Genomic DNA, 26,675 nt, shown 5'->3' with positions numbered 1-26,675 from the left:
TATCCTTCCTATAATGAGGAGACCAGAACTGAACACAATACTCTAAGTGTGGTCTCACCAGAGATTTGCAGAGTTGCAACATGACCTCTCAACTCTTGAACTCAATCCCCCTATTAATGAAGCATAGCTTCCCATAGGCCTTCTTAACTATCCTATCAACCTGTGCAGTGATCTTGAGGGACATATGGATTTGAACCCCATGTCCCTCTATTCATCGACACTCTTAAGTAACCGACCAGTAACCCTGTACTCAGCCTTCTGGTTTTTCCTTCCAAAATGCATCACCTCACACTTATCCAGATTGAACTCCATCTGCCACTTTTCTGCCCAACTCTGCATCCTTAATTGACTCGGCACACTTAATTCTCAAGAATGCAGCTTGAAGCAAATGATGGTATATCGCCATATGTTGAGGTGTGAAACTTCCTCTACCCATTATTTTGTTAGCAAATGTACAATTGCTAGAGAACAAAATTGAGGACCTAGCGGCAAGATTGCTTTATCTGAGGGAAATGACGGATTGCTGTGTTCTCTCTGTTTCAGGGAGATGCGACTCCCTCTAGATAGGTTGGTAAGACCTGAAGGCGCCTCGATGGACCGGGTTGCTGGTTCAGAGAAGGCATAAGATGGGGGTCTGTGTTGTGGTGCATGGACGTAGCAGTTTTGTTGCATTCTTGTTCCCCCATCCTGGGACAACTAATGATGAAGTGCAGACTGTTCTACCTTCCAAGAGTTCTCCTCTGTGATCCTGAACGCAGCTGACATAAAGTCAAGGGCTGATGTTAAGCAAGCAAGCAAGAAACAGCCCACCCCGACTGCCTTTATATTATTGCTGGGGACTTCAATCAAACTTGTTTGGAAAAAAAATCCTTCCCCTTTCCCACCCACCTGGCTTCACCAATCACCTTCTAGCTATCCTTCTCCCTCCCCATGCCCCCATCTTTTTTTTTATTCTGACGTCTTAGTTTTGCATTCTATTGCTGAAGAAGGGTCTTGGCCTGAAACGTCAACTGTTTGTTCACTTCGTGAATGCTGTCTGACCTGCTGAGTTCCTCCAATATTTTGTGTATGTTGCTGAAGAAATCTTTACCCAATTGTCATCAACATCTAGCACAAGGGGTCCAATGCACTCGACCACTGTTACACTACGATTAAGAATTCTTACTATCTGATCCCCAGACAGCATATTTGGAAATCTGATCAGCTGGCTGTCCTCCCTACTTGTAGGCAGAGGTCAAAGAGCAAGACTTCAGAGGTAAGAACAAGAGATACCTCCAGAGGTCAGAGGACTGGTTGTGGGAAGGCAAAGGAGCGGCTACTGGATTGCTTTGAGTCATTGGACTGGGCCACCTTCAAGGACTCATCAGGGATCTAAACGAATACACCACGGTTGTCAAGGACGTTTTAAAAATAGTCATAGAAGAGTGTCCTCTTAAAATCGTTCAGAGTCTTGGCAACCAGAAGTCCTTGATGAACAATGAGATCCACCATCTGCTGAGGGCCAGTTCAGTGGCAAACAGGTCTGGTGAGCAAGTAAAGTAAAAGAGGTTCGGGTATGACCTCCAGAAAGGCAGAAAGTTCTGCATCAAAGTCGGCAGCTGTGGCAGTGCTTGAATGCTATCGTCTCCTACAAAGTGAAACCGAGTGGCACGGACGCAAACAAGGTTTTGCTATTAGATGACCTCATTGCCTTTTATACTCACCTTGACTATCAAAATATGAAGGCACCTTCACAATCTCTGACAGCCCTGTGATTTCAGTCTCTGATGCGACATGAGAACATTCTTCAGGACGGGTAACATCTGGCAAAGATGCCTTCTTAGCTGAGAACTAAAGACCCATGCTGATCAACTGCCTGGAGTGTTCACTGACATGTTTAACCTCTCCTTGAAAGTCTGAGGTACCTGCCTGCTTTAAGCAGGCTTCCCAAGAAGAATATGGTAACCTGCCTCAGTGGCTATCGTCCAGTCACACTTACATCTGCTGTGGCTTGAGAGGTTGGTGATAAAACATATCAATTCCTGCCTGAGAAATAAACTGGATCTGCTCCAATTTGCCTATCATCACAATAGGTCAACAACAATTCTTATTTCATTCATTCTTTTCTCAACCCTGAAACATCTGGACAGTGAAGATGTATACATCAGGATGCTCTTCATTGACCTCAGCTTGGCATTCGATACTATCATCCCCGCAAAAGTAATCAATAAGCTTCAAAACTTTTGTCTCAATACCTCCTTGCTCAATTGGATCCTCGATTTCCTCACTTGCAGACCCCAGTCATTTCGGATTGGCAACATCTCCTCCACAGTTGTCATCAGGTGCACCACAATGCTGCGTGCTTAGTCTCCTGCTCTACTCGCTTTACACTTATGACTGAGAGGCAAAACTCAGCTCCAATGCCATAAATAAGTTTGTTGATGACAGCCCTGTCCTTGGCCAAATCAAAGGTGGTGATGAATCAGCATAGAGGAGGAAACTTGAAAATCTGGCTGAGTGGTGCCACAACAACCTCTCACTCAATGCCAGCAAGACCATGGAGCTGATTATTGACTTTCAGGGAACCAGTCCTCATTGGGGAATCAGAGGTGGAGAGTGTCAGCAACTTTAAATTCCTCGGTGCTATAGTTTCAAAGGCTCTGGGTCCCAAACATAAGGGCCGTTGCATGTAAAGCACAGCAGTAACCCCTATAGAAGATTGCGACGAATCTGCATATCTCCTGAAATTTGACAAACTTCTATAGATGTATGGTGGAGAGTGTATCGAATGGTTGCATCATGGCCTTTCATGGAAACACCAATGCCCTGGAATGGAAAAGCCTACAAGTACAGGTTTCCCCTGCCATCCGAAGGTAGAGCATTCCTATGAAACGGTTCGTATGCTGAATGTTGTAAAACAAAGAAGCGATTGCCATTTATTTATATGGGAAAAATTTGTGAGCGTTTGCAGACCCAAAAATAACCTACCAAATCATGCCAAATAACACATAAAACCTAAAATAACAGTAACATATAGTAAAAGCAGGAATGATATGATAAATACACAGCCTATATAAAGTAGAAGTACTTCTCTACAATCATTACTGCACTGTTCTCCGTAGTGAAAATCTCGCGCAAGCGCTGTCGGCAGAAAATCTCACACAAGCGCTGTTGGCAAAAACACGGCGCAGTCGCTCTCCAGTAACCTTTAAGCTATGAAGCTGCCAAATCATACCAAATAACACGTAAAAATACACAACCAATATAAAGTAGAAATAATGTATGTACAGTGTAGTATCACTTACCGGAATTGGTTCAGCGCCGAGCACACTGATGGTGTGTTAGACTGAGTCGTTGCAGGTTGGGTGGTGCAGTGGCCCCACCCTCCATGCAGGGGTACAGCAGTATCCAGGAGGCATCCAGCACATCTTTAAGAAAAAAGTCGAAATAAACATGCTAATTAATTACGTGTCAGGCGGCACCTAATTAATTAGAATGTTTATTTCGGCTTTTTTCTTAAAGATGTGCTGTGTGCCTCCCGGCTACTGCTGCATTCTCCGCGAATTGTGGGGTGGAGGGACACTGGGGTGTCATCTCGTCGTCTGTTTCCATTAGAGCAGGCAGCTGATCTTCTCCTATGACTGTCTGCCTTGATGTCGAAGGTCGAGGTTCATTGTTTGCTGTGGCTGATGCGGAAGGCTTGCTTGACTGCTGAGCCTCGCGCATTTTTCTATCATACAGTTCTTTGTAAGGACTCAAACCATCCTGCAAATATCCCCTAAACCTACGTACCCTTTCAAAATTAAAGCCGTACTTTATCATGGCAGCGAAAATCTCACACAGTTGCTTCACGTTCAGTTCCTGGACGACTTCACTTTCGGTCCATTCGCTACTGTATTCAGTTTCAATTGTTATCCTTTCCTCTTCCAATTGCATCAACTCTTCATCTGTCAGTTCTTGGTCACGGGATGCCAAAACCTCTTCAACATCATGTTTGTCAGCTTCCACAAGCCAAACTCACTTTGTCTTTACTTCATTCACCATGATCGAAATGCTTAATTATGTCTAGTTTTACGCTAAGTGTAACACCCTTACGAGCTGTTTCAGGCTTTTCCAATACCGTAGAACTCATCTTGCAAACGGCTGCTCACAGGCACGTGTTTAAGCAATGCTGGTGAGAATACCATTCCGAATCCAGGGAGAGCGGCTGCTCGGGGCGTGCGCTGATTTTCCCCACGCACTGCTTTTTTTTTTCGTAACAGTGAAAACACCTTCTGAAAGCGAAAACGGTACTAATGTAGGTCTTTCTACAGTGAGGTTTCGTAAAGCGAACGTTCGAAAAGTGGGGGACACCTGTAGTGGATACAGCCCAGTCCATCATGGGTAAAACCTTCCCCACCAGTGAATACATCTACATGGAGTGCTGTTGCAGGAAAGTGGTATCCATCATCCAGGTCATGTTATCTTCTTGCTGCTGTCATCAGGAAGCATGTATAGAAACCTTAAAACCCACAGCAACAGGCTCAGGAATAGTTATTGCTCCTCAAGCATCAGGCCCTTGAACCAGAGCGGATAACTTCACTTAGCTCTTCACTGAACTGTTCTCACAAGTTATGGACTCACTTTCGAGGACTTTTCATCTCTTTTCTCAATATTTATTGCTGCTATTATTTTTATTCTCTTTTTGTATTTGCAGTTTGTTGTCCTTTGCACTTTGGTATTTGTCCATCTTCTTGGGTGCAGTCGTCCATTGATTCTATTGTGTTTCTATGTATTTACTGTGAACGCCTGCAAGAAAACGTGTTTCAGGATTGTATATGCAGACTTGTATGTACTTTGACAATAAATTTACTTTTGAATTTTGTATCTTCACTATCGCCATCTACAGGCTGTGATAATCCCCATTCTGGCTGCATTGCTTCTACCAGCTCAGAAATTTCCTTTGGAGTTTTTGCCAAATTATTGGTACAGCAGCAAACAGGGTGCAGCCCCTGCAAGTAGTGTCTTGCAAATTATGAAAATGAGTGTATCAATGAGTGTTTGGATCAGAGATCAGGAATTGTACAGTGAATGAAGGATCTCTAAGGAATTGCTTGGCAGGGTATTAGTGCAATGCTAACCTTATCTGTGAGGATAGCCATAGATGGATTAATTTTCCCATAGTTTTTGCATTATTCAAGAATTATTATAACTTATTGCTTCAAATACTTCCGGTTATTCATCTTGCATAATATCAATCTGCCTGAGGTAGCTCAGCCCTCATGAAATTGGCTTTGCTTAACTTCTGGTTTAAGAAGGTGCTACTGAACACTAGCAATGGCGACATTATTAATAGCACTTTTTAAAAAAAAAAGTAAGTTGTGATAAACTATCACTGCAAACAATGAAAAGGCAAGTGAGGGTAAAGTGAAATCATCAGATGCATCCTACTGGTGCCCTGCAGAATTGACGCACTTAGAGGTGGAGCCTTGCTGGTTGGAGTGGACGTTTTGGAGGGGAGAAGATGGGACGGAGGAGTTCCGATGCCCATCTAATTAACCTGGATGCAAGGGTGGATTGCTCCAAGTGCCACGCCGATTTGGAGAAGCTGAGAAAGGCTTCTTCAGCAGCAAAATCAAGATCTGAAGCGAATCACTGGGTCGCTTTTCTAAGCCTGGAGTCATCCACTATGGCGAAGCCTACTCCCTAATACAATTTGCAAAATGCTGTTACGATCAATTTAAATGCCGACCCAGATAGACTGGAAAGGCAAGGTGTCAAGAGTTGGGTGAGGTTGGATCGCTCTGAGTGTCCAGCCGATTTGGAGAAGTCAAGAATGGCTTCTTCGGCAGCAAACTCTAGGTCCAAAGTGAATTGCTGGGCAGTGAGATCTATGCCCAGAGCGATCGCCGTGGCGGGGCCCTGGTCCTAGTGTGAGGTGCAACCGCTATGAAAATAACAATTCTTTCAATGCAACAAAAGATCTGAAATATCCCATTTTCAGGTTGTAGACACAAGATTGAAAATGCATTTTGCACAGTAATATATTCTTCATTATATTGTTTAATAAATTATCTTGAACGCATTCTCTGAATGTGTTCTCTAAACTAGCTTTCCATTTTGATTTGTCTAGATCCTTTGAAGATTTGTGTCCCGTGTGATTTTTTTTCATTTTCTTACAGGCTTCTCTTTTTATAATCAATCATCTCTTCAACAGTGCTTTTATAGATTAAGCCATTTATTTTGTCTCATGTTTCTTAACTGCACTTTTACTGGTTCCTGCTCCCTGGTTTCATCTCCCTACCATCACCTCTGGTGATCAGTCAGGCAAATCTCCGCTGCAATTTTTACTGCCTTTCCAATGTCCTTCTCGGGACCTCCCCAACTGTTGAGTAGACAAGCTGCAGTAAGTACATCAGGGACGGAGGAAACAGCAGCACTGAGCAGCTGTCCCCAGGATGCAGATAATCTTGTTTGCTAAGGATCTCTCATGTTTCTGCTAGCTCCTGTTGGCAGCAGTTCTGGCACAAAACATGAGCTCTGCCAAGCACTGCATACTTGTTTTTTTTAATATTCAATCAGTACTTTTAGTTTAATGAACTAATCTGTGTGACAGATTATTCTTACTTCTGATATTCCCCTGGAGCTGGTTCCCAGAGTTACTCTCTCCAACACCTTTTCATATTGAGGCATGGTTTGAAAGTAAAGGTCACTTTATGAAATGAATTCAAAATGACTTTAACACTCACAATGTTCTTTTTATTGTCATGCAGGCAGGTAAAGGGATTCTTCGTACTATGAGAGCAACCAACAATGCAGTGGCTGATTTGATTCCTGTTGATGTAGTTGTTAACCTCACACTTGCAGCTGGCTGGTATACAGCAGTTCACAGGTGAGAGATTTGTATACTCCACACTTTACCTTATATACACCACTGAGTGGTCTCTGTCAGGGTCTATTGTTGCTAGGGCTATGACTGCCATCACTCTTTAAAATATTCTCGAAAATAAAAGCAGGAATTGCACTCTTGTAGGATGTTTAATTATTCTCACCCCTTTCTGACTTTGTGTCTGTTGGGAGAAAACTGGCTTCTAGCCTGCAAAAATTGATACTCGTTTGCTATTTAGGGCACACTCAACTAATAGAAGTGAAAAAAGACAGACCAGTGAAATTCTTGACCAAGATCGCCATTTTAACCAGTTCAAATGGAAATTTCTCATTACTCTTTGAGTTGAAATTGTGTATACTTCATAAAAGGTCCACAAACACAAAATATGCCTATAGTGGCAAGTCTTCCCTAATTCTTTGCTCTTTTAAATTGTACAGTTCAATTTCCACTCATCCTTTCCGGCAAACATCATTTTAGTATCTTTCTTCTTGTATAGAGGTAGCGCTGCCAAAGCGTAGAGCACTGTCCATCCCAAATTACCTTTCCCAAACTGCTGCAGTATGAGAAGCAAACGTATTACAGAAGTGCTGTTCCTTGTGAAGTTCTAGGATTCCGATCTAGCAACACTGAAGGCAAAGTAATGTCAGGGTGGGAAACATAAGAAAATCTGCAGATACTGGAAATTCAAACAACAAACACAAAATGCTGGTAGAACACAGCAGGCCAGGCAGCATCTATAGGAAGACGTTTCGGGCCGAGAAACTTGCAATTTGGAAGGAGACTGGCAGGTGACGACATTCCAATGTGTTCACTGTCCTTCATCTCTCAGTAGAGGTAGTGGGTGCAAGTTGAGCTTTTAAGGAGGTTTGAGCTGCTGGAGGGCACATTTGAGATGTTTTACACTAGTTATGCTGCTCCATTGCTGTGGACATGGAGGGGATATCCATACAGCCTGGATAATGCTGGAGAATTCTCTGTTTCTATAAAGTGATGGAATAGGTACAAGAACATAAAAAGAAAGCAGGTAGCAAAAGTAAATATTAGTCCCTTAGGAGATTAGTAATGAAAATAAGGAAATGGTAAAACATGAAGCAATATTTTGTATCAGTCTTCAGAGTGGAAGACTTGAGCAGCATCAGCCTAAGAAGTCTACGGGACAAGAGGCAAAAAGAAACTTTAAGCAATCTTTTAACTTAAAGAAAGTTCAACGATCACACATGTGAGACCAAACATTGACAGATCCACGGGATCTGATAACCTGTATCTTGTGATTCTAAAAGGAATAGCTGCTGAATATTTTGGATGTATTAGTTGTAAGCTCTTCAAACTTCCTGGATTCTGTACAGACCTGAAGAAAGGAGGGACCAATTAACCTAGCATCCATTGTCAGGAAAATGCTGAAAGGTCTTATGAAGAAAGTAGTATTAGGATAATTGGAAAATAATAAACAGAATCAATGTAGTTGCATGAAAAAGAAACTGTGTTTAACATATTTACCATATTACTTTGAGTATGTAAGTAGCAACAGGCATTGAGGTGAAAGAGTAGGTGTATCAGTTGTTTTCCAAAAGGCATTCATTGAGGTTCCACATAAAAGGCTGCTCTATTGGAGAAGGAATGAGAGTGCTGGGGTAATATATTAACGTGTAAGGTTGTTTAACCATCAAAAAAGCAGGATCAGAATAAATTGAGGTTTATTTTTGAGGAGAATTGGAGATAATTTGGTACAAGTCGCAGAGTGAATCAGGGGACAAGATCAGGCAGACATTGATCTTGTTAAATGGCAGATCTGCCTCGAATACCTTCATCGATTTAGCTTGCATCTCCTTATGTAAGGATATTTGGGCCTTGGAAATGGTACGGAAAAGATCCACTAAATTGATTTCTGGAATAAATAAGTTGCCTCATGAGGAAGGACTGAATTGATTTGGCCTATATTCAGGAATTTAGAAAATTTTTAGAATGATTCCTGTGAATTGGAGCTTAACAAGAGTGACCCCTTTTTTTTAAAGAAAGGAAGGTAAATAAAACAGGGAAGAGCCAACCTGTTCACCTAACATCAGTGGTAGTAGACATATTGTAATCTTTAATGAAGGACATAATGACAGAATGTATTGAAATGTATGAAAGGATCGAGCAAATTCGATATGTACATAGGAAGGGAAGGTTACATTTGATAAACTGCTGAAGTTCTGTGAGGAGTGTCATTAATAGGATCTTGCCTGTGGCTGAGGAATGTAGGATCAGGGAGCAAAATTTCAGAATAAAGGGTAGACCTTTACTACTGTGAAGTGGAGAGGTTTCTGCACTCAAACAGTAGTGAACGTTTAAAATTCTCTACCCCGGCTACCTGGTCAGAGATTGACCAACTTTTTTGAACTTCAAGGGATCTGGGAGTGTTGCTTTGACCCCAGCATCTGCAGAGTATTTTGTGTTTGGGAGTACTGAAGAATGGCATTGATCTTGATGAACGGCAAAGAAGACTTGAAGAGCCATATGTAGTACTCCTAATTTTAACACACTGTTGTGGCTGAGGCAGTGTGAGAAACAAAGGCCCAGAGAACAACTGATTGCACAGTGCTAGCCAGATACACAATATTCCAGGAAATGTATCACCACAGCCCAGTATATTCGAGTGGGATTTTGTTACTGTTGTATTCCAAACCCTTTTCAACAAAGGTCAACATTCTATTTACCTTCCTTCCGGTACTTACTTTACCTGAAGGCTGAATAGTTTCTTAAGCTAGGGCAGTGGTGTCCAACCACCGGGCCGCAAAGCATGTGCTACCGGGCCGCGAGGAAACGATATTATTTGGCGGTATGAAGCAATATGAGTCAGCTGCATCTTTCCTCATTCCCTGTCATGTCCACTGTTGAACTTGAACGTACGCGAGGTGATTACCCACGTGAGGTCATCAGTCGGTATGAGTAAAAAAACAAACATCGCTTGAGAGTTTCTTTGGAAGAGGACATAAAAGACGTAATGATGATGATAATGCAGAGACAGCTGAGGCAGAGACTGCAAAAAAAAGAAAGCTTCCTCCAACAGAAAATACGACGAGTCGTACATAAAATATGGCTTTATTGCGACCGGTGACTCGCACGCTCCAAGCCCCCTGTGTGTGATATGTGGAGACAAGCTGCCTAATGAGGCAATGAAGCCCTCAAATCTGCTTCGGCACCTTGAGTCCAAGCACCCTGCACTTAAAACCAAACCTGTTGAGTTTTTTGAGAGGAAAAATTGTGAGCAAGCGGGACAGAAGCAAGTGTTGAGAGCCATCACCTTCACAAATGCTGCTGCTCTGACAGCGTCGTACTTCGTGGCTATCTGTGTGACATCTTCAACCTGCTCAATGAACTCAGTTTGTCACTTCAGGGGAGAATGACAACTGTCTTCAAGTTGGCAGGTAAAGTGTCTGCTTTCAAAGCCAAACTGGAACTGTGTGGACGGCAAGTGGACAGGGGCATATTTGACTTGTTCCCAACATTAACTGGAATTTTGGGAGAGACTGAGGCTGCACCGTCTTTCTCACAGCTGATGCGCGATTACCTATCTTCGCTGTTGGCAGAATTCGAGCGTTACTTCCCAACTGCAAATGACCCAAGATGTGCAAAGGAATGGGTCCGTGACCCATTTGTGAATATCCCCAGTGAATCATCCATGTCAGCGCAGGAAAAAGATCAACTCCTCGAGCTTGCAAATGACAGTGGGCTGAAAAGTATGTTTGACATGACATCTCTGCTGGCAGTCTGGATCAAAGTCAAGGCTGAATATCCTGAGATAGCCACGAAAGCACTGAAAACATCGCTTCCATTTCTGACATCATATTTCTGCGAAGCAGGATTTTCTGCAATGAATGCAATGAAAACTAAATTGCGGAATAGACTGGACATAAGGAACCCCCTTCGAGTATCGCTGTCTCCCATCACCCCTCGATGGGACTGTCTTGTTGCAGGGAAACAAGCCCAGGGCTCCCACTGATTCAGTGATATTGGTGTGTTGCAGTGATTTTATATGTTTATACGAGGAAAATATGCGCTGTGTGTTTAATATCCAAATGTTACTTAAAATGTTATGATACTATTGACTTATAAGTGACTTATAATTAACTTATCACTATATTAATGGGAGGAAAATATGCGCTGTGTGTTTAATATTAAATTAGTTAGATAAACCCTTTTAGAAACGAAATTGAGTGTATTATTAGCCATTTATAAGTGACTTATAGTTTTACCTATATTCCGGTCGTGATTAACACCACCCACACCCCCCACACCCCCCACACCCCAGTCGGCTGGTCTGCAAGAGTATTGTCAATGTTAAACTGGCCCGTGGTGCAAAAAAGGTTGGGGACCCCTGAGCTAGGACATCGAGATTTTTCTAAGCTCAAGCACTCATACTCCCAAAATGGTGCTGAGCTGCACCCTCTGTTGAGGTCATGACTCGCTTTCAACATTTTTTAGTTTTTTTTGGTGGTTCATGAGTATAGTTTTGGGGGACAAAGGGGAGTTAAGGGTCAGGTTCGGGTTTAGGAACAGGGATGAGGAGGAATTGGAGGACAAGCTGAAGTCTTAAGTTTCGGCTCTGTGTTCGAAGGCTAGTGATGTGAACATGGGACATCCTTGGGCCAGACCAGGATGTCTGGTCAGATGTCGGACCAGCAAATCAATGTAGACTAAAAGTCTGGAGGCACCCTTAGGGTCAGCAAGTTGTTGGTGGGTTCTGGTTTTGGAGTTCCATGCAGGCAGGAACAACAAAGTCCGATGGCAACCTGCATTCACAAATTGGTGAGACCGGAGTTCATGGAACTGTCATCAGCAAGTCTGGAGTTCAAGGCATGGGATTAGAGGACTGTGTGTGTGGATGGGAGGGAGAAATGGGGCTTATTGTTCTTGTTGCTTGTTAGGTTCTATTTTGTTATTCTATGTTGTTATGTCAAGCATTGTGGGTATGCTATGTTGGCTCCAGAATATGTGGTGACACTTGTGGGCTGCCCTCAGCATAGCCTTGGGTGTGTTGGCTGTTAACGCAAATGATGCATTTCACTGTATATTTTGATATACGTGTGATAAATAAAGTTGTATCTTGAATCATTATTCTAGCATTTAAAATAATACGTACTTTTCTCTGTATCGATGTGGGAATCCTCACAATTCTCTGCATTATATTGTTTTTTTTTACCTCAATTAACATGTGTCCCTTGCAGACTTATTTTCAGGCAGTCTTTCAGGATTGGGAAGACTAAGTTTTAGTAGCTCCTAAAGTAGCAGATGAGGGCATTGTGAGACTAACAGCTCTTCCACATATGGAGCAGTATCTGTCTAACAGGGCAGATGGCTGAATTTGAGGCTTTCAATTCTAAGCTGAATACTGCTTCTCTTCTTTAACCAGTTGAGAGTCGGAGTCTCTTGTGAACCACTTTGGGATGTTGTTTTTCTTCGCATTTAGCCCACCAATGATTTTTTTTTCTCTGTCTCTTTTGTAATTTCTTTCCATAACAGGATTTGGAAAAGAGTTTGTTTGAGACATATGAACCTCATAACTGGTCCAATAGAGCTGACATCTCCTCCCATATTTGGATGTTACCAAACTTCCATCCAATACCCACCATCCCTTCATTAAAGTCACTAATAGAAGTTATAAATAGCTAAATCATAGTTTCTCTACTATACAAGATTAAGCTCATTATATTTTAGCCAGGAATCCAACCTTTGGGGAAAAGTAGTTTCCATAACCAGTAACATTATATTTTCCATTTCACTTTACAGTTACATTTTAATTCACTTTAGAAGCTTTTAATAAGTGCTTAGTTTCTTTCCTCAGGGTTGTGAATCTTTGGAATACACAACTCAGGAGAACTCTGAATGTTGTCATTAAATATTTTCAAATCTGAACTAGAAGGGTTTTTTGGATTATATGGAAGCCCGGGTTTATCCAGGAGATTAGGAGGAAAGTAGATTTGATACCAGCAATCAGTCAGCTGTGATCTTATTCAGTGAGCTCAATGGGCCATCTCTGCTTTTGCTTTCAATGTTGTTTGTTCTAATCACATTTTAGATCTGTGCTTTTAAATGGTAGGAAGGCTTTGGTGGGGGCGGGGGAGGTGGTGACTTGCTCAATATTTACTCTCCAATCTGCTCTTGCAGTTTGTTCATTTCTGTGATGGTAGGTTTCTGGTCAGTTGCCACACCCAGAATATTGACAAAAGGACTTTGATCGGTGATGGTTTCTCAAACTCTGCAAGCAAAGGAAAAGTGTGAATTTTTTTTGCCTTAAGAACTGTATGCTGCTTTATACAGAGCTGTGGTATCTTATTTACTGTTTTATGGTCTCCCAGGACATGTCCAAGTACTATATCCATCTGAAGAAGGATAAAAGGGTGGAAATGATCATTGGATCTGAGAGAAGGGGGCAGAAGGGGACTGGGTGAGGAATGGAGAGAAAATGAAAAGAGTGCAATGGGGCAAAGAAATGTTGAATGAAAGGAAGGAATTAACAAGGAAGGAGCAGGAGATGAACAGGAATGGAAGACCAGCAAACTGCCTCAGCTGCAGGCAAATGGAGTGAGCTTACCTAGGCCTATGATATCCTGTTTTTTTTAATGTGGATAAGCCTTACCTTGAACGTAATTCTCTTTGATTTGTTATTCAGTGAAAAGGGGTGGATAATGCTAGCATGAACTATGCAAGTTCTGCATAAATTATACAACCCAACTATACTTATACTATGGAAATAGCACTGATAGTTTCTGATGTGATGAGGATTCTGTATGAATATTGAATACATAGGGAGAGTGGGCAGAGAGGAGCAACTTTAATTGAATGTAGCAAGTACCTTTTGCAGTGCTGAACAAGGAAGAAGATAGAAAAGCTAAATGCACTGTCTGAGTTAATTTTTGTTTGTTTTTGCCTTACTGAGAACATCAAATGGAGACTACCCAATTTCAGTGTCACGGAGAGCAGTTATAGCCCCTATTGTTCTACAGTTAGTGTTGTAAATGGTTTACAGAGATGGCAGTGCTTCTTTCAGATGAATAGCTTTATTGGTTACACAGTTCTAGCTTCACCTAATGTTAAAGCTCATCAGTCTAAATATTGTTTCTTTTCCACTACAGATGCTGCTTAGCCTGTCAACTATTTCTTGCATTTTCTCTTTTTTCATTCCAATCCTCATGAATGTTTAATGAATCTTTCTGTGCTTTTTTTCCAGACCAAAAATTACCCTTATTTACAATTGTACCACAGGAGGTATCAACCCTTTTCACTGGGGAGAGATTGGTAAGATTGAATTTTAAAAAAAAGTAATAAAGCTACATTCAAGAATTATATACATATGATTTATGTGTGGCTGAGAACCACATAAGATGAAGTAAATTGCTTGTCTTTTATTATTAAAGCTGCAATACATCAAACTATTTCAAATTGAAAGGCATTTTCAAATATAAAGTATGCTTACTAAATCAACTTCTGGAGAGAAACGTTTAAGTTGCATTCTCTATTAGTGTTGTAAATTCAGAGATGAGGAAGTTATTTACCTAGAGGGTGGTGAATCTGTGGCCAAATTATTGGATATATTTGAAGTGGAGGTTCTTAATTAGTAAGACATCAAAGGTTACTGGGGCTGAGAGGAATAATAAACCAGCCCTGACGGGATGGCAGAGCAGACTCAATAGGCTGAATGGCCTAAATTCTGCGCTTGTGTCTTTTGGTCTAAATACCAGAGTAGTCTTTTACAGCAGACCTGCAGACCTCAACACCTCCCCCCCGCTGCCCATAGTTATTAGCCAATATACAAAATGGTTGTAACACATTAAAGGCAGTGATCTATGAACTATATATGACGTAGCATTTTTCAAACCTGTAGAAACCCGGATAAAGCCTCCCATACATGAGGCAAGAGAAAAAGATTTCCACTCTTATTTTAGTGGACTGCTAATTTTAATTAAGTCTTAGTATCACAAGTAACAAAGTTCACTAATGATCGTGGTTAGGGCAAATCATAAACACGAAGTTCTGCAGGTGCTGGAAATCCAGAGTAACATCCAAAATGCTGGAGGAACTCAGCAGGCAAGGCAGCATCGATGGAAATCAACAAACAGTTGATTTTTTTGGCCAAGAGCCTGACCTGATGAAGAAACGCCACAGATACTGCCTGATGGGCTGAGTTCCTCCAGCATTTTGTGTGTGTTGCTGTAGTTAGGGTAATTTAATAGCTTAATTCTCATTCACAAATAGAAACTCAGTGTTTTTGCAGCCTCTGTGAAATTTAATGTAAAACTAAGGAATCTAGACAATAAATCAATCATATCAAAGTTCAAAGTAAATTTATTGTCAAAGTACATATGTGTCACCATATACAACCCTGAGATTCATTTTCTTGCGGGCATAGTCAGTGAAGCCAATAACCATAATAGAATGAATGAAGGACTACACCAACAGGGCGGACAACCAAAGTGCAAAAGACGACGAACGATGCAAATACATAAAGGAAAAAAGGATTAGAAAAAAATAAGTAATAAATATTGAGAACCTGAGATGAAAAAAGTGAGTTTATAGTTTGTGTGAACAGTTCAGTGATGGGGCAAGTGAAGATGAGTGAAGTTATCCCCTCTGTTTCAAGAGCCTGATAGTTGAGGGATGATACTTGTTCCTGAATCTGGGTGGTATGGGTTCTGAGGCTCCTGTACCACCCTTCTGATGGCAGCAGCAAGAAGGGATAATGACTGGAGCACTGGGGATCCCTGATGATGGATACTGCTTTCCTACAACATCGTTCCATGTAGATGTGCTCAATGGCAGGGAGGGCTTTACCCATGATGGACTGGGACATATTCACTGCATTTAAAAGGATTTCTGTTCAAAGGCGTTGGTGTTTCCATACCAGGCTGTGATGCAGCCAGTCATATACTCTTCACCACACATCTATAGAAGTTTGTCAAAGTATTAGGTGTCATTCTGAATCTCTGCAAACTCTTAAAGAAGTAGAGGTGCTGACGTGCTTTTATGTGCTGGGCCCAGGATGGGTTCTCTGAAACAATAACACTAAGGAATTTTTGGTGCTGACCTTCTCCTTTGGTATCTTTCTCCTGAAGTCAATAATCAGCTCTTTGGCCTTGCTGACATTGTCAGCGGTGGTTGTTGTGGCACCACTCAGCCAGATTTTCAGACTCCCTCCTATATGCTGATTTATCACCACCTTTGATTTGGCCTATGACAGTGGTGCCATCAGCAAACTTAAATATATCATTGGAGCTGTGTTTAGTGGTACACAAGTGTAAAGTGAGTAGAGCAGGGGGCTAAGCACACAGCCTTGTGTGCACTTGTGCTGATGGAAATCATGGAGGAGAATCTTGTTGCCAATCTAAACTGACTGGGGTCTGCAAGTGAGGAAATCGAAGATCCAATTGCACAAGGAGGTATTGAGACCAAAGTTTTGAAGCTTATTGATTAGTTTTGAGGGGTTTATAGTATGGAATGCCATGCTGTAGTTGATGAAGAATATCTTTGCTGTTCAGATGCTCCACGGTTGAGTGAAGAGCCAATGAGGTGGCATCTACTGTGGCCCTGTTATGCCATTAGGCAAATTAGAGTGAATCAAAGTTGCTTCTCGGGCAGGAGTTGATATGATTTATCATCAATATTTTTAAACACTTCATCACGGTGGATGCAAGTGCTACTGGACAATTGTCATTGAGGCAGCTTATCATTTTCTTCTTGGACACCAGTACAATTGAAGCCTTAGACTGCTGAAGTGAGAGGTTAAGGATCTCAGTGAACACTCCAGCAGGCAGTTGATCAGCACAGGTCTTTAGTACTCAGACAGGTACCCCCATATGGGCTGGATGCTCTCCACGGTTCACTCTCCATTAAGGATGCTGTCACGTCAGCCTGACAGACTGGAATGGCAGGGTTATCGGGAGCTATGGGAGTTTGTGATGGTTCCTCCATGTTTTGACAGTCAAAACGAGCATAGGAGATGAGAAAATCTGCTGATGCTGGAAATCCAAGCAGCACACACAAAATGCTGGAGGATCTCAGCAGGCCAGGCAGCATGTACGGAAAAGAGTACTCAGTCGATGTTTTGCGCTGAGATCCTTCTTCAGGACTAGAGAGAAAAGATGAGAACTCATCTGGAAGTGAAGCTCTGTTGCTATGTCGCTTGATTTCAGGGGTGGAAAACCACTTAAAAAAGCTGGAAGTACCTTATGCCTATTCTTTACTCTGCAGATATGCAGTGGAGTTCAAAAGATGTACACATTTTGCTTAATAACAATGTGACATAGTTCATCATATTTTCCCTCCTTAATGGTAAGAAATACTTACACTAACTGTCAGTAAGCACTCTGGACTGAAATGAAACATGGTGGAATTTGTCATTGCCTGCAGAAGGCTCCAAAAGGATTGAAAGATTGTTTTTTTTTATTCTTAAAATTTGATAACAGCTGGAGTAAGAATTTCCAGTGACAAGTCATTCCAGCCTTAAGTCCTGATGAAGGGTCTCAGCCTGAAATGTCAACTGCTTACTCTTTTCCATAGATACTGCCTGGGCTGCTGAGTTCCTCCAGCATTTTGTGTGTGTTGCTAGGATTTCCAGCATCTGCAGATTTTCTCTTGTTGGTGGTCTGGCCTTAATGCTGTTGTAGATGTCCATTTCCTCTTGCAGACATGAAAGCTTTTAGAACCTGGGAAAATGTTTAGGTTTGTCAGGGTCATTATTATTTGGGCAACTGGAACACTTGCTATGTTTGCAGTAGACTTTGAAGCAATGAAATCGAGTGTGGCTGCTACAAGTTTATAAGTTTATTACAGGAATTTGTGTTGTGTCAAGTCATCTGTTCTAATGCTTGTAATTGGCAAAAGAGCTTAGATATTGAATTACTTCACACTATTTATTTCCGAGCAACAGAATCCAAGATGGATCAATAAAGAATTGTGATGTTTTCTGATTTAATCAGCCGTTTCAGGCTGTTCCACTATCAGTAAACACTGCAGCGAGTGGCAAAATCAGAGGTGCAAAGTAACTTGGGAGTCCTTGTGGAGACATAGGTGGTGGTGTGGTAAGGAAAGCAAACACAATGTTAGCGTTTATTTTGAGAGGACTAAAATATAACAAGGATATGATGTTAAGGCTTTTTTAAGACATTAGTCAGGCTACAGTTTGAGTGCTGAGAGCAGTTTTAGGCCCCTTATCAAAGTTCAAAGTAAATATTATTATCAAAGTGCAAATATGTCACCAAATGCATCCCTGAGATTCATTTTTCTGTGGGCATAATCAGCAAATCTATAGAATAGTAACTATAACAGGATCAATGAAAGATCAACCAAAGTGCAGAAGATGACAAACTGCAAATGCAAAAAATAAATAAATAGCAATAAATAATAAGAACATGAGATAATAAGATAGTCTGTAAAGTGAGATTATTGGTTATCGGGATACCTCAATGGACGGGCAAATGAGTGTAGTTATCTCCTTTTGTTCAAGAGCCTGATGGTTGTGAGGAAGTAACTGTTCTTGAACCTGGTGGTGCAAGTCCTGAAGCTCTTGTACCTCTACCTGTTGGCAGCAGTGGGGGGGGGGGAAAAAAGAGCATGGCCTGGGTTGTGAGGATCTCCGATGATGGGCGTTTCTTTCCTAGGACAGCATTTCGTGAAGATGTGCAAAATGGATGGGAAGGCTTTACCCATGATGTACTGGGTCAAAATCCTTTTGTAAGATTTTCCATTCAAAGGCATTGGTGTTTCCATACCAGGCAATGATGCATCCTCTCCTCTACACAACTGTAGAAGTTTGTCGGAGTTTTAGATGTCACGCCAAACCTCTGCACACTCCTAAGGAAGTAGGGACGAGGTCATCCTTTCTTTGCAATTACACTTGCGTGCTGGATCTAGGATTGGTTCCCTGAAATAGTAACACCTAGAAATTGAAGGTTGCAAACTCTCTCCACCTCTGATCCTTCAATAAGGGTTGGCTCGTGGACCTTTTGATTTCCCTCTCCTGAAGTCTACAATCAGATCCTTGGTCTCGCTGACATTGAGTGAGAAGTTGTTGTTATGACACCACTCAGCAAAATATTCAATCTCCCTCCTGTATGCTGATTCATCATCACCTTTGATTTGGCCCACAACAGTGGTACCTTCAGCAAACTTGAATATGGTATTGGAGCTGTGCTTAGTCACACAGAAAAGATGTGCTGGCATTGGAGAAGGTCCGAGGAGGTTCACGAGAAAGATTTCAGGAATGAAATTAATGTATGAGGATCATTTGATGGCTCTTGGCCTTTAAATGCTGGAGTTTATAAGAATGAGGGCAATATTTCATTGAAACCTAACGAATCTTGAAAGACCGAGGGTGGATGTGGAGAGGATGTTTCCTATAGTGGGTATGTCGAAGAATTTGCCCTGATTTATGGTATTTTACTGTAAAAGAATTCCATCACCAATTTACTGTGAGAGTCTTTACTCTGTTGGGCAACAGAAATAAAGACATAGACCTTGGTATAAGGTTAACCCTTTAGTATGTGATCACGGGGAGCCATTGTGTGAATGTCAAGTTACTACTTAAATTTATACAGTAAATTTTGGGCAATAGCCAACAGCTAAACATATTTGGTCAGTGATTTCAAGAAGTACTTGTTATGTATCAACAACTCTACCAATGTTTTAGCGCATGTCTACAGTCGGTTCCTCTATTAGCTAGACAGTCTCAGACAAAGGTTAAATTTAATTTTCCTTTTAAATTTTCTTCCACAGAGTGAGTCTGGGAACAGTGGGCACAGCCTCAGATTAGAGGGACATAGATTTGGAATAGAGATGAGGAAGAGCTTCTTTAGCCAGAGGGTAGTGAATCTGGAATTCAGTGCCATGGATGACTCTGGAGGCCAAGTCATTGAGTATATTTAAATGGAAGTTGATAGGTTCTTGATTAGTCAGGACATCAAAGGTTATGGGGAGAAGGCAGGAGAATGAGGTTCAGAGGGATAATAAATTAGCTGTGATGGAATGGTGGAGCAGACTTGATGGGCTGAAAGGCCTAATTCTGTTCCTGTGTCTTGTGGTTTAATGGTAATTAACAGTGTATTGGATATTGGGCCACAATGTGCTCAGCAGTCATGCCAATAAACTTTAGTTCGTGCTTGTCATCCTGATGACATTATTTTCCATTTTGTAGCACTTCATACTTCAAGTGTGAGATATTGATGTTCATTATTTTCCATGGGCAATTGTTCATCGCTGCCAGCCAGCCATATTTTATTTGAAATCGTTTCTACTTAAAAGGGCAGCCATAACTTCTGCAGGAAGCTCTTCAAAAATTTTGAAGATGCAGCTCAACAGAAAGACTTTAATTGGTAGGCAGTTCCCTTACCAACCCATCCCTTACTCTAATTGGACTGGCAGTTTCCTTGCCAACCCATCCCTTCTTGGGAGTGCATTATCTGGCTGCTTGTCCTCTCTTGCACCAAGAAGATCTCTTCACATTCACCCTTCAGAACTTCCATATCTCTTGGTCTCAAAGCCTCAGGGCACATTCCCTTGTCTGTTTGTTTTCTGTGTTGCATGGTTGAACATATGCCTTTTATGTGTTTGTTGATAATGGAGCAGGTTGAACATATGCCTCTTATGTGTTTGTTGATAATGGAGCAGGCCCTTAAATGGCTGTAACCCACACAGTCTGGCAACTGGACAAACAGCCAGCAGTCTTTGATATTGCCATAGTGGCACTGTTTCACAGGCCAGCATTTTCCATTTCAAACAGAACAGTGTGTTTTAATGATATATCAGTGTATCCAATATCTAGATCACTGGTATTATAGATGTCATTAACATTTCTTTCCTGTCCATCACTTATTTTATCTATTGCATGTACTGATTGTCAACAATTGGAACAGTGTAATATAAATGATCATGAGATTTTTCTTTAAGTCTTTTGATTAATAGAAGTACCCAAGCCATACAATTATCCATTAGCTTAAATGATAGTTTTTTTTTCCTGTTTTTTTTTCCCATTTTCTGCTTAGTTAGCTGCTTCAAAATAAAGTGTGTTTCTTTTTAAATGAAGTGGAGAACAGTATGACTTGTGTGGAAACATCACAATGTTGTCTGAAAGTTTAATCTAGACTTCTAGAGCAACACACAAAACGCAGGAGAAACAGCAGAGGAGGCATCATTTATGGAAATGAACAGTCAACATTTTGGGCCGAGATCCTTAATCAGGTTTCATCTGTATTCCTAATCTGGGATCCATGGACTCCTTGGGTAATAATAGGGTTCTTTATGGAGTGTAGTCAAAAGAAATAACTGCTGCTAAAGTACAATAAATAGTTTTATCAATCTCTTCAAAATGCAATTACTGATGTGAAGAGGAGAATGAAAAGTCCAGTCAGTAAAACCATGAGATCTTATCAGTGAAATGAAGTCTAATGCAGTAACTGAAATTACTCTTCATCTTTATTCTAGTATAGCCACTCTGATTTGGAAAAAAGACAAATCATTCAGGCAATAACCTTGGTTTGTATCGACAGGTTTTTTTTGCCTGTTTACAGAACAAAAACATCACTGGAAAAGACATTGTCCTAAAGAACTAGTGGTGAGCTGCTTTCTTGAAAGATTGCAATCTTGTCTGGTGAATGTGCTGCTATTTGCATAAAGTCAATACAGAGTGATTGAATTGCTGGGCTCTTGCCAGGAGTGCAATGAAATTGCCAGTGGCATTTTGAAAGGTACAAATTGGTAAAGCACAGATTAAATTAGATGCAGAAAGTGCTAAACATAGGGAAGAAGCGATTGCACGCATGATGTGGTTAAGTATGGCGCTTGTGGTTAAGATGGTGCTAACGAATATCTGCGACAGCTTCCTGTTGGTCAAAAAGCTAAGAAATCTGACTAAAATATCACTTAAAAATACATTTCCTGGGGTAAATTGTGTTAATTGATACTTTATACTTTATTGTCGCCAAACAATTGATACCAGAATGTACAATCATCACAGCGATATTTGATTCTGTGCTTCGCGCTCCCTGGAGTTCAAATCGATAGTAAATATTAAAAATTTAAATTATAAATCATAAATAGAAAATAGAAAAGGGAAAGTAAGGTAGTGCAAAAAAAACCCAGAGGCATGTCTGGATATTTGGAAGGTACGGCCCAGATCTGGGTCAGGATCCATTCAGCAGTCTTATCACAGTCAGAAAGAAGCTGTTCCCAAATGTGGCCGTACGAGTCTTCAGACTCCTGAGCCTTCTCCCAGAGGGAAGAGGGATGAAAAGTGTGTTGACTGGGTGGGTCGTGTCCTTGATTATCTTGGCAGCACTACTCCGACAGCATGCGGTGTGAAGTGAGTCCAAGGACAGAAGATTGGTTTGTGTGATGTGCTGGGCCGTGTTCACAATCTTCTGCAGCTTCTTCCGGTCTTGGACAGGACAACTTCCATACCAGGTTGTGATGCACCATAGAAGAATGCTTTCTATGGTGCTTCTATAACAATTAGTGAGGGTTTTAGGGGACAGGCCAAATTTCTTTAGCTTTCTCGGGAAGTAAAGGTGCTAGTGGGCCTTCCTGGCAGTGGACTCTGCTTGGTTGGACCAAGTCAGGTCATTTGTGATATTGACCCCGAGGAACAAAGCTTTTGACCTGTTCCACTTGCGCACCACTGATGTAAATGGGGTCGTGCAGTCCACTACTCCTCCTGAAGTCAACAACCAATCCCTTTGTCTTGCTGATGTTGAGAGATAGGTTATTGTCTTCTCACCATGCCACCAGGATCTTAATTTCCTTTCTGTACTCAAACTCATCATTACCCGGGATACGGCCTACAATTGTGGTGTCATCAGCAAACTTATATATTGAGTTCGATGGAAACTTGACTACACAATCATGGGTGTACAGTGAGTACAACAAGGGGCTGAGTACACAGCCTTGTGGGGCACCGGTGCTCAGAGTGATTGTAGAGGAGAGCTTGTCCCCTATTTTTACAGCCTGGGTCCTGTCTGTGAGGAAGTTGAAGATCCAGCTGCAGATCTGAGTGCTAAGGTCCAGGTTCCGGAGCTTAGGAATCAGTTTATTTGGAATGATGGTATTAAAGGCAGAGCTGTAGTCAATGAAAAGGAGCCTTACATATGCGTCTTTATTCTCCAGGTGTTCTAAGGAGGAATGTAGGGCCAGAGAGATGGCATCTGCCGTTGACCTGTTGCTCCGGTAGGCGAGTTGCAAAGCGTCAAGGTTGACCGGTAGGCTGTGGTTGATGTGTGCCATAACCAATCTCTCGAAGCACTTCATAGCAATTGATGTCAGAGCCACAGGTCGATAGTCATTCAGGCATGCCACCTTGCTCTTCTTCGGCACTGGGATTATCGTTGCCTTCTTAAAACACGAGGGGATCTTAGACTGAAGCAAGGAGCAGTTGAAGATGTCAGCAAACACTCCAGCTAGCTGGCTTGCACAGGCCCGGTGAACCCATCCCGGGACGCCATCTGGGCCCTTCGCCTTCCTTGGATTTATCTTCAGGAAGGCCCTTCTTTCTTTCTTTTTAAATCTTTTTATTGACAGGAAGGCCCTTCTAACGTCCTCCTCGGTGACGAATCTTGATGCCACCAGGTCTTGTTCATCCGGAGGGAGCGGGACGTTCCTCTTCTGTTCGAATCTTGCGTACAATACATTAAGTTCGTCAGGAAGAGAAGCACCACAATTATTGATACTCCCAGCCTTTTCTTTGCGCCCAGTGATCTCATTTCGTCCCTGCCATAGTCTACCGGCATCCCTCTGGTTAGCCTAGGCTTCCAACTTGGCTCTATAATGCCTCTTGGCACCCTTAATGGCTTTCCGGAGTTCACGCCTGGATTCTGTGTAGCGACTGGTATCCCCGCAGCTCTAGCCTTCAAAAGGGACTTGACCTCATAATTCATCCAAAGTTTCCGGTTAAGGAATACCTGGATCGTCTTGCGAGACACGCAGTCCTCTGTGCATTTCCAGATAAAGTCCGTGACAGCTGAGGCATACTCATCGAGGTTAGCTGCTGAGTCCTTGAATACTAACCAGTCCACCGATTCAAAGCAATCACGGAGGGCCTCATCCGTTTCCTCTGTCCAATGCGACACCACTTTTGACACCGTGACCTCCCGCTTCAGTTTCTGTTTGTAAACCGGGAGGAGGAGTACGGCCTGATGGTCCGATTTTCCGAAGTGAGGTCGTAGGACGGAACGGTAGGCATCCTTGACTGCTGTATATCAGTGGTCAGGTATATTCAGGCCTCTAGTGGGGCAGGAGATATGTTGGTATAACTTTGGCAGCGCCTTTCTGAGGTTGGCCTGGTTAAAGTCCCTGGCAGTAATGAGCAAAGCCTCCGGATACGTGGTCTCAAGTTCACTGATGTTGGCATACAGTATGTTCAGAGCACACTCCACGTCCGCCTGGGGGGAAATGTAGACCGCTGTCAGTATGACCGAGGTGAATTCCCGTGGCAGATAGTAGGGACAACACTTCACCGACAGGTGTTCCAGGTCCGGCTGCAGGAGCTTGTCAGTGCCACTATGTCCGAGCACCACGCAGTGTTGATCAGTAGGCAGACACCACCTCCCCCATGTCTTGCCCGAAGATGCCGTGCGGTCCATCTGATGGATCGAAAATCTCTTCGGTTGGATGGCACAGTCGTGGGTGGCAGGGGAGAGCCAGGTCTCGGTGAAACAGAATATACATCTCCCTGCAGTAGGTGAGTCTCCCTTTAAGATCATCCACCTTGTTCTCTATGGCCTGCACATTAGCTAGTAGAATGGTGGACATAGGGACCCTGACGCCCCTCAGCTTCAATCTGACCAGCAGCCCAGCTCTTTTCCCACGCTTCCTCTGTAAGTAGTACATCTTTCCAGGTCTCCATTGGTGCAGTGTGTTGTTGACAGCTCTTTGAGGTTGATGGACACGGCCCACAGGGATCAGTCATCGGGCGCTCCGGATCGGGCTGAGTGACGGGGGGAGGCTGCGCTGCCACTTCCAGCTGCCGGGGGCCTGGGCTGTCGATTGGGTTGGGCCCCGAAGCAGACACTTAATCCCGGAGGGCCGGGCTCCTGGCTAAAATAAGTCCGTGAGCTGAGTTACGGTTGCAGAGGCCTCTGCTCCAGCCGAGCCTTGGGCTCAATTTCCGAGGTCGGCGGCAGAGGCCTCGCTTCCGGCAGCTGTGGATGTCCACCAACAGGGTTTTACGGTGGTCATTCCAGGGAAGCATCTGGGGCACCTTGAGGTCACCAACGTCACTTCTTTTTGGTCGTCTGCTCCGGAGAGGTGCTGGTCGGAATGGGCCTCCAAGTGCTCCGTAGCAGGCCGCGGGTCTCTGGGAACATGGTGGGCCTCGGACCAGGCCTCGCTGGTCGGGTCCAGGTGCAGTCTGGAGTTGAAGAAGCAACTCTGGCGTGGTGATCTCCAGCTGGGTCAGTAGCTTTGCCAGGGTGTTGTTAATCTTGCTAGATGTAGCAGATTGGAGGTTTAGAAGGGTTTCTCGGGTATAGGATCGTATAGAAGGCAGTTTGTTTGGGAGAGCACGTGCAGAGTCGCCAGATATTATTGCAAACAGTGAAGGGGCGAGCGATGGCAAGGTGAGTTTGGGGGATGAATCGATGCAGATGGAGTTCTGATGCCCGTACAACTGGCCCAGGTGTGAGGTTGGGTCTCCCTGGGCACTGTAAGAAGTTGGGGCCTGGACAGTGGAGATTCAATTTTGATGCTTGTACAACTGGGTCAGATGTGGGGTTGGATCACTCTTGGCTCCGAGCTGATTTGAGGAGCTTGAGAGCAGCTTCAGGCTGGACGGTGAAATCTGGGCATGGAGCAAGTCACTGGGCAGCATGGTCTAGGTTCACTCAAGACCTTTCATAGCAGCGGTGCTTGGGTCCTAGTGTGAAGTACAATGCACCATTTATTTTAGACAATTTAAATACTGGCCCAGATCGGAGGCGAGAGCTGATTTTGCTTACTCTCTATGATGTTCGCTGTTCTGTCATTGGGTCAACTTAAACGCCAGCCCAGGTGACTGAAAAGACAGTGGTGGTCGGGACGAGAGCCATTTTCGCTCATTCTCCGTGATGGTCATCTCCATGGCACTAAGGCTATGCCATGACCGCTGTGCCTGCTAATATGATGAGTGAGGCTTTGGGCCTACTCCGGGCTGCTCCAGGGTTCTGATCGAAGGATTTATTTTTGGTTTGGAATACCCTTGTTCACCTCAGTTGTTTGCATGACTTGTATTTTTTCCTCTCTTGGACATCGAGTGTCTTTTTTTCTCTTAAATTGGGTTTTTTTTCCAGTTTCTTGCTTTGTGGCTACCTGTAAGCAAGTAAACCTCAAGGTTGTATAATCTATGCATTCTTTGATAATAAATGTACTTGAAATACTGGAAATAAAATTTAAAATGGGACTAGATGTCTTGGCAGATTTGGTGGCATATAGAAACAAAGGATCTACAGCATTTGATTGGAAAGGAAAAAGAGGAAGTGTTATGGCAGGTATAGGAGCTGGCATTGAGGGAGTCTCCTCAGGAATGTACGATGTGAGGGAAAGAATGTAAGAGAGAAATTAGAAGATGAAAAGGGGCCATGAAATATCCTTGGCTAGTTGTATTAAGGAGAAACCTGACATACTCTGTGTGGATATCAAGAGCAAGAGAATAACACGGTAAAATATGGGATTTCCAGGGACTGAAGGGATAAGTTGTGTGGTATTCAGCTGATGTAGGTAAAGTCCAAAATGAATTCTTCTCATTTAATATTATCTTGGTAATTTGATGTCTAACATCAGGAAATCTTCCATATAGAATATTAGGAATAAACTTGGGTTGAACGATGGAGGC

General features: G+C 42.7%; 1 protein-coding gene across 3 annotated transcripts in view; it reads left to right on the top strand.

The window, feature by feature from the left end:
- Positions 1-26,675, top strand: part of si:dkey-97m3.1 (fatty acyl-CoA reductase 1) — a 175,186-nt gene that overhangs the window by 130,924 nt on the left and 17,587 nt on the right. For all 3 annotated transcript variants that reach the window (XM_063057912.1, XM_063057911.1, XM_063057913.1), the window contains 2 exons: positions 6,732-6,850; positions 14,058-14,125. In XM_063057912.1, the coding sequence (XP_062913982.1) occupies positions 6,732-6,850; positions 14,058-14,125 (187 nt within the window). The remainder of the gene's footprint in view (positions 1-6,731; positions 6,851-14,057; positions 14,126-26,675) is intronic.

The sequence above is a fragment of the Mobula hypostoma genome, chromosome 9, assembly GCF_963921235.1.
Source record: "Mobula hypostoma chromosome 9, sMobHyp1.1, whole genome shotgun sequence".
Lineage (NCBI taxonomy): Eukaryota > Metazoa > Chordata > Chondrichthyes > Myliobatiformes > Myliobatidae > Mobula > Mobula hypostoma.
Note: the sequence above shows the minus strand (reverse complement) of the source record. Positions and strands in the feature narration are given on the sequence as shown.